Genomic DNA, 8,602 nt, shown 5'->3' on the forward strand with positions numbered 1-8,602 from the left:
AAAGGTGTAGATGTGGCACTTGGGGACACAGTTTAGTTTTGAACATGGCAGTGCTGGTTCATTGTTTGGACTCGATGATCTTAGAGGTCCTTTTGATTTAACAGTTCTATGATTCTATGTATTAGTTCACTGTAATGTAAGGAGGCAGTTGAATCTTACTGCCTTTGATATTGTTCAGCCTTGACCAAACAAATGGACATCTGCTCATGGCAAGGACCAGGGGACAGCCCAGCCCTGGAAATAAGGGCTTTGCTCCTCAGAAGCTTAGGCTGTCCATGATGCCCCTGGACAGCCGAGGTGAGGCCACCATCCTAACCCTCAGCATTTCTCCAGCATTGCCTGGCACCACCCATGGGTGCCTCAGGCATGACTGACCCTTGGGACACCTGGATGCCACAGAAATACAGCTGCTTTGCAGAGTTTTACCGTGATTAGCCATCTCTGGTGGTCAGTCCCAGCATGTGGTATCCGAGTGCTCGGCGGGGCCTGCGCTGCGCCTGCAGTCTATGACTTCCCCGTGAGGAGAAGTGGAGCGGCAGGTACTGATCTCTTCTCTGACGATCAGCGATAGGACCCGCGGGAATGGCCTGAAGGTGTGCTGGCAGACGTTTAGGTCGGCTATTAGAAAAAGGTTCCTCAGGAACAGACTCTGCAGGGAGGCGGTCACAGCACCAAGCCTGGCAGAGTTCAAGAAGCGTTTGGAGAATGCTGTTGGGCACATGGTGTGACTCTGCGGGCCGTCCCGCGCAGTGCCATGAGCTGGACTAGCTGATCCCTCTGGCTCCCTATCCAGCAGGATATTCCCTGGGTGGGTTCCCGGCCAGCTCCGCAGCGCCCCCTGCCGCCGCCTCCTGCCCGCCGGCACCAGCGCGCAAGCGCGTCGTTAGCTCCGCCCCTCCCGCCCCCGCCCTACGTCAAGGCGACGCGGCGCGCGGCCGCCGTTTGAATTCCGGCGGGCGGGCGGTGCCGTCTGCGGCGGACATGGCGGTGCTGCGGCCGTTCGACAAGCTCCCGGGGCTCAACTCCGCCGCCCTCCTGGTAGGTCCGGCGGCGCCGCGCCGCAGCCCGCCCCCTCTTCCCCTTCCCTGGGCCAGGCCTTGCGGTCCGAGCCCACCCGTTCCATGCGCTCCACTGGCTCGGGCCGCGCCTCAGCGCGCCAGGCTGGCCCCTCCGCGGGGATTGGCTGCCCCGCTGCGATATGCAAATGTCCCCCGGTGTGGCCCCGCCCCCGCGGCGCCTGGCCGGGGGTCCGTCCCTGACCGCGCTCTCCATCTGTGCCCGCAGCTGGTGGGCTCGGACGAGGAGCTCCAGCAGAAGCTGGCAGAGGCGATCCTCCAGGAGAAGAGGGACTTCAAAATCAGCATGTGAGCGGTGGGGAGAGGGACTCGCCGCCTGCAGCCCCGGGCTCATTCGGGGCCCAGATCACCCGAAATCACGGAAGGCTTCTGCTTCAGGAATACACGCACAGAAACTGGTTAAAAATGCAGGTTCCGCCCCCGTGGCGGTAGTCGGAACTGCAAGGCGCTCGGTTCGGAGAGCAACTTCTCTCTTGCGAACGCTAGAGAGCACCGCTGCCCAGATGTGGCCATATATGCAGCGGGCAAACCCTTCTGCCCTCAGGGCAGGCAGTTTGGGCATGCTTGGAAACGGGGGTGGAAGCACTTCCCACGTTCATGTTCACCATGCGCGTACCGTTGCCCTTCAGATGTTGCACAGATGTTTGATTACTAAATTGGAAGGGTATGAGAGGAACACAGATATTTATTTTTTCCCCACCTGAGAGAAAGGCATATACAGAAATTGAACATCCTGTGACAGAATGGGACAAGTACAATGCTTGCAAGTACTTAAAACCAAACAAGATGTCCAGTGCTTTTGGTGCTCATTGTAACCATTTTCTAAGTTGTGTGCACACACGTGCTTTTCCTCCTCAAGCTAAGATGCACTTGAAATTTTAGCTTTAGCTGTGTGACAAGTGCTGTCTTAAAAGCTTGATTAACTAACTTTTTATGATAAAATGTCCTTGACAGCTCTCTTGCCAAGACCAAATGAGTTTAGTCAGCTCTTCAGAAGGTGTTTGTGTTATTTCGCTGCTGTAATCCATGGCTATGCAGTAAAAACAACCTGAGCGGAGTTACACCACTGGCTAATTAGGGCGACTGCACTGCTCTGATTATGGCATCTTGGATGTTTGTGCCAATAGCAAATGAATTACCCCATTTTCTGTGTGGAACCTGCAGCCTCTGCTGAGCTGTGGAATGCCATAACTAGATGGCTGCTGGTACTACAGCTGGGTAACTGCCCGAAGGCACAGAATCGTGTGCTTGTACTACAGAGCAAGATAAGTCCCTGTGTTAATATCACTACGAAAGCGAAGTCCATTACAGTAGTATTGGGTTTTTCCCCCCACTATATTACTTTGGGGTTTTTCCCCCCCACTGTATTAATTTGGGATTATACATATTACAAAGAAATATAGTATCTTGTCTGGCAACTTTGCCTGCCAGGTACAGCTTTTGGGAGAAGAATTGCAGGGCTGGGTTTTTTTGTGTCTCTTATTGCTGGGGAAAAAAAGGGTTTCTGCAGCACATATCTGGAGGCTGCTGACATCATCTAGTCATTTTGGTTTAAATATAGCAGAATTCCAAAAAAAAAGCAGTGCTTTTTTTCAGTTTCCTTTTTTTTTTTCCTCCAGAGAATGAGATCTGATGTTTTCACCACAGTGTCTCCCTAAATTTCACCTTAAATTAATATGCTTGTTTGTGTTGCAGTGTGTCTTTCAAGCTCACTTTGCTCATCTCTTCTGACAGTTTTAGAATGGTTTTGTTAAATTGTACCTTCCTTACGTGTAAGAAACCAAACAGCTTTATTTGGAGACTGGCAGACAAAACTACAAACTACATAAGATTAATAGAAGGGAATGTGTACTGTGGTTTGTGGCTGCTGTGAAAACTGTGAAGACCTTAAGATTGAATTTCTAGAAGTAATATTCCTCAAGAAGATCAGAATCAGTGTTTCTCTCTTGGCTTCCAGAGAGGAAGTGGATTGTGAGAGTGACTGAACTTCTGGGATTTTTGTTTGTCCAATTTGTCTTTAAGGTGATCTTCCAAAAATGAGATGCTGATAATGTTCTTCCCTGTGGAAGGTCCAGTTATGCACTGCTGAAACCTTTTTTGTTGGGTTTTTGGTTGGTTGGTTTCCTTGTTTGTTTTTTGTTGTTGTTAGTTAGTTGTTTGTGGTTGTTTGGTGTTTGGTTATTTTAGTGGAAAGAGACACAAAAAGTCCCCACCCTGTATTTCTTTCAACAGCTGTATCAGCAGTGGTAGTATTGTGTAAGAGGACACCTAAACTAACCTAGTAGCTTCTGCACAGTAAAAGGGTTAAAAAGGGGGGTAATGGTATAATAGCAACTCTTTCTGAGTTATAACTTCATCTGTAAAGCTGTAGTAGTGATAAGTTTCTGGTTTAAGGTTTTTCTGTGCTTGGAAAGGTAACCTCTCCCACGTGAACATATGAGCAGAATCTCTGGAATGTGACAGGAAAGCACTGATGCATTTTAAATGAAAGTTGGCAGCAAAATATACCAGTAAAGCATTGGGGTCCACTTTGTTAGAAAGGACTCTTCGTGACAATTAAAGAAAATGACTTGCCATACAGATCTGTGCAGCAAAAATGTTTCCGTGAGTCTTGTTATGCTCTAATAAGCTTCCCATTATAACGAGCCTTGTCTAGTGATTACCACTGTGGCTGTCAGCAACTATGAGTGTGCCTACAATATGAGAGTACCACTTAAAAATCACTGTCTCTTCAATTACCACGTATTTAGTAATTAGCAGGCTGCCTGGTAACTTGCTACACGGTGAACTTCAAGGGTTGTGTGGTTATGCATAAGTGGATACTGTCTTGCCAAGCTATTTGGTTAAACTGGCAAATTTATTATCTTTCAGTCACATTGCTACATCCCTCCCCTTACCTTCAGAGAGGGATCACCTTCGGCCCAGGATAGATCTGATCGTGTTTATGATTGACATCAAGAGCAAATACAGGTAAAAGAAGGGCAAAAATATGAGAGGGGAACTGATATTCTTTTTTGGATTAATGGCTGAATCTACATTACTGTTTTGGAATTGCTGAATAGTGAATTTCAAACCCAAGACTTGCTGTGGTGGAGGAGCTCAGTAATGTATACAGTGGCTTTCTGGCCTCCAGCAGTGGCTTAGGACTGAACTGTTCTGTGCAATAACATGCCTGTTGTGCACTAAGTTGCCGTAGCAGAGAATGCAGAATTTATTTCTGGATCTGAATATGTGATGGTATGAACTGAGCCTTAGAAAGATGCTGTCTGTAAAAGTAGATGGAAATGATGGTGGTGCTGTGAAGTTCTGTAATATGCAGATGACTGATGTGCACTGGGCAGTGCTACCTAGTAACCAGCCAGTTGCTGCGTCTGTGTCCCCTTTTCACAGGGGGACCCTCCTGGTCCCCTGGGATCAGCACTATTGATGTCTCTAGGCAAAAAAGAAAAGTCTTCAGGGATTGATCCCTTTTCTGTCATCTTGTACTTATCTTTGTAGAAATTATATTTGTGTCCCCAGGCCAGATATTTGTGTCCCCTAAGGCACAGAAGTCAGCATTTTATTACTTACTTAACTTGTGACTGATGATCCTGGGCTCTCATTTACCAAAAATGACAGGCCCAGCTGCATACTTACAGCACAGATGGTGCTGCAGAAATGTGTGGGCAAGCTCTTCCTAAAAGAGCCAAAGTGGTGCTGAATCTCATTGGATGTTAATGAATTCGGACGCTTACTGTCTGCAAGTCATGGAGGACACTGTTCAAACAAAGACTAACTGTTGAGTCTTGAGTAGAAAGGATATGTTATGGATTGTTCAACAACTGTGGGTATTACAGAGGTCTCTGATGTCATGCTTTTAGCATAGAGCAGAGCTCTGCGAGCTCACAGATCAGCAGATGTTAACATCACTGGTTTTCTAATTGTGCTTCTGAAAGTTATTCCTGTTGTCCTTATGCTGCACTGGTTTAACCTCCCTGTCCAACTGGATTGTCTGTACTTTTCTGACAGCTTGAAGAATGTCGAAGCTTCCCTAGCTCATGTGGATGCCACCTTCTTCCTGGGGAAAGTGTACTTTCTTGTCACTGGAGGTACGTATGGCACCTCTTCCTTCTCTCCAAGCAGCACCACGTGCTGTTAGTTTTCTTAAAACAGGGCAGTGACTTAACTTGAAATAAACCAAAGGAAACCAATGGCTTTGTAAATAACTTTGTTTAAATTATGTCTGAACTCAGCTGCCTTTTTTTATTGTTTTCTTAGATAAAACATTGTTCTCTTCTCTCTTGCTCACTCCCTCCCTCATTTTTGATTCTGCCAGTCAGACCTCTCTTCTCTGTCCCTAATCCCTGAATATGATTTGTGTTATCAATTCTTTTTTTCCTGTGGCCCTGCAGAAGTCTGTTCTATCTGCTCTTGCAGATCTGCCTTAATGATAATCTTAATGAGCAGTGAGGAGCATATGATACTGTGATAATAAAGTGAATCTAAATGGATGAACTACAAAACTATTAAGTATAGTTTTAATGCAAGACTGGTATTCCTGCTGTGTACTGTCTGGCCCTGTTGTGCCTCTAATCCTTCTATCTCCCTGCCTCAAAGAAAGAGGGTGCTTTCCTGTGTACCCTCCCTGCTTCAGCTCTGAGGCACTGGAGTGGCCAGACTGTACTGCTCGGTGTTGAAACAGAGGTGCTGTATCCCTGGAGTTTGGGGATCAGGAGGCCTAGTTCTGGGGTAGTAAAGGAGTCTTAGCATTGTCTTGTCCTGTGGCTCTCCTGATGAAGTGAATTTCTTTGGTGACAAGACCACTCTGTGATATTACATGTGCCAGCAGGATTTCTGATAAGTAAGTGGAAGATTCTGCCCGTGCTGATGATGCATTGATCCCTTATTCCAACTGTTAATGTTACATTAACAGTAATGTGGCAATACTATTCCTGATGTTAGTATTATGAAATACTTTCGTGCTAATTCAAGTTCAAGTCATTTATCATTCTGTTTGTATTGCTCACTGTTGCCTTACCTTCCACGGTGCTCTCAAAATTAGCTGTGGATCATTTTTTAGTTGTGGAATTTCCTGGTACTTTTCTTCACTGATTGCTGATTATGGGGCTTGTAATGTGGAAAAACTTCTTTGTAGTTGGCAGGGTGAATTGTTGCAGCATTGAGACGAATGCCGTCTGTAAACTGGGAGAAGCCTACTGCAGTCCTGTGCTATTCTGTGAGCTGGAGGTAAGGTGCTTATTTGATGTCTGGAGGGATTTCTGAACTCCGCTGCTCTGTGATCCTTAGGAACATCATTACATTAGTAATAAATACAGGTACATACTCTACTGTCTTGCGTAAGCGTCAGAGACCAGACTGTTTTTACAAAAACACTAGAGGTACAGGAGTCTGTCCTTGAAATGAGCCTTCTAGTAACCTGCTCCTTACTGTGCTACTTCAAGGACTCAGGAAGCCAAGCCTAAAGTAAAAAAGTCATCCTTGGTATGCAAACCCTTGGTATGCTTGTTCCTTGCCGCGTTTTTTCTTCCTGGGAGCCCCTGAGCTGTTATTTGCCAATGACTTGCTTGCCCATGTCATACTTCCTGTTAGCCAGACTTTGTGGCTTCGCTGACTGTTTTGCCGTCTGATATGCCACTCTATCCAGTTACCTGCTTGGTCTGAAAAGCTGGAGGGTGAGTTTGGCATCCAACGGTAGCACACTTCACTTTTGTATACTCATTATTCCATCCTCAGAGACTGCTTCCCCACCAGCAGGTGGTACCTGTGCCTTTGGCAAGCCCTTCAGGGCTTTCAGCTGGCAATGCCGTACCTTCCTTGATGTTAGGGGTGTAAATAGGCCTGTTTGGGGTTTTCTGTAGCTAGCCACTTATTGCCTGCTCTGGTCCTTTCTTTTATGACTGCTTTTCTTCTTTTCTATTGATTAAATAATTTCTCCATTTTGTTTCCAGCTGGAAGGCGTACGAGTTGCCACTGCTCAACGACTTCTCCGAATATTACAGATCTGTGCTGGTCTCGTACCGGGATTTTCTGCCTTATCCTTCAGCTTGCTGATGAGGAACTCTGCTGATGATTAGCTTCTCGTTGTGATAATTCAGCCACATTTGTCAGATTTTTTTTCACTTCAGGCATTCAAGCTGCTGCAGTTGGAATCACATTGGGGAGCCTTTTTGCCTGACTTGTCACAACCACTCATCCAGAACTGTTCCTAGTTGCTTATCTCTCAAGAAAAGCTTGATTCCTATTCAGTGGATAGCGTATAGGTGCTGTGGGAAGGGCAGTTTGAATTGGGGATTCTTATCCTTTGTTACATCTGAACGCCATTTCATGATCAAATTTGAGTTTCATCCACTTGGCCAGTGGCCAGGAGCTACATGTTTTTCTGAGAGAATATCAGAAGAATAGGCTACTATTTCCAAAGTCCTAGGGAAGAGGCAGCAGACTCCTGCTTCCTTCCAGTTGAAATACAGCACCTTGGACTAATGTGAAACCTTGCTACCAGGTTTTGTCTCTCCACCAAGAGAGGAATAAGGAAGGAAGGCTGGCCTGCAGCTTCTAGATAGACCACACTTGGCAGTTAATAATCCAGCTGTGTGAGCATCTGCGCATCAAAGGGCTCAGTATTTCCATGTCTGATACTAACTGAGGAGGAGTGGACTAAAGAAGATAATCTAGCACTTTAGCTTTCATTTAGATCTTTGAAGAAAAAGACTCCACCTGTCAAGCCCAGGATAGCCCCAGCAACCCAGCCCCCAGGGCTGAGCAGAGTTCAGATGCAGCAGACTGGACCACAGCAGCACATAGAAAACACGTCTGTATGTTTGGCACATGCTGTGTATAATCTCTTTACTAACAGGTTCTTAGCAGCAGTAAGTCATGCCTTATTCTTACTGCAAGTCACTAGTGTTTGAGAGTTCTAATTTAATAAAATGAGTAATATTTAATAGTTGTATGCTCTTTGTTATGTATGTGGGACGGGCACTGAAAGCTGTGAACACTTGCTCTGGTTTTCCCTGTCAGCAAGGCTGGACCTTGCTGGCAGCTCAAACTCCCAGTTTGTTGTGCTGCACTCGTGGCTTCAGCCACGTGGTGGTGGCAAAAGCTTTCCAAATACAGCTCTTCCGGTACACCAAGTTGAGCTACCTGCCAGAATACAGTGTTTCTTGAGATGCTGGGTTTTTCTTACCCAGAATTGCATGCCAGGTAGAAATGAAACCTAGAGAGAATGTGTTAAACTCCGCTCTGGCTAAATTTATTTAATCCCTAATAGTCTGCTTTAATGTTCCTAGGTGGAGAGCTCTAGCTGCGTGCGCTGTTTCAGTTAGCTTGTTTCTGACATCTGTCTGTGAGCAGGAAAAGCAGAAAGCAGCACTGCAGGCTTAATCAGCTGTGAGTGTTGGCAGTCTCTGCAAAGACAGCTCAGCAAGGCACAAAGCCTGTATCCTTGCTCAGAGGACACACAAATCCCAGTTCCAGTTGTATTGTTGCTGGCGGGGGAGGGCTAGGTTGTTTTTCAGCTGGAACAAAAG

At 46.3% G+C, this 8,602-nt stretch overlaps 1 protein-coding gene across 1 annotated transcript; it reads left to right on the forward strand.

The window, feature by feature from the left end:
• Positions 1 to 444: 444 nt before the first annotated feature.
• CENPM (centromere protein M) lies at positions 445 to 8,017 on the forward strand. Its single transcript, XM_051784358.1, has 6 exons — positions 445 to 1,038; positions 1,285 to 1,364; positions 3,948 to 4,046; positions 5,085 to 5,164; positions 6,211 to 6,302; positions 7,025 to 8,017. Exons 1-6 carry the CDS (start codon positions 982 to 984, stop codon positions 7,148 to 7,150), a joined length of 534 nt encoding a protein of 177 aa, XP_051640318.1. The 5' UTR covers positions 445 to 981; the 3' UTR covers positions 7,151 to 8,017.
• The last annotated feature ends 585 nt before the right edge of the window (positions 8,018 to 8,602 follow it).

This window comes from Manacus candei, unplaced genomic scaffold (assembly GCF_025592945.1).
Source record: "Manacus candei isolate 608988 ecotype Guabito, Panama unplaced genomic scaffold, ASM2559294v1 h1tg000018l, whole genome shotgun sequence".
Lineage (NCBI taxonomy): Eukaryota > Metazoa > Chordata > Aves > Passeriformes > Pipridae > Manacus > Manacus candei.

What these genes read in the sequence shown, in the direction of transcription:
- CENPM (XM_051784358.1), top strand. Translation starts at nt 982, where the DNA reads ATGGCGGTGCTGCGGCCGTTCGACAAGCTCCCGGGGCTCAACTCCGCC. An exon ending in GACATCAAGAGCAAATACAG is followed by an intron (nt 4,047 to 5,084) that starts GTAAAAGAAGGG and finishes CTTTTCTGACAG; the next exon opens with CTTGAAGAATGTCGAAGCTT. An exon ending in GTACTTTCTTGTCACTGGAG is followed by an intron (nt 5,165 to 6,210) that starts GTACGTATGGCA and finishes ACTTCTTTGTAG; the next exon opens with TTGGCAGGGTGAATTGTTGC.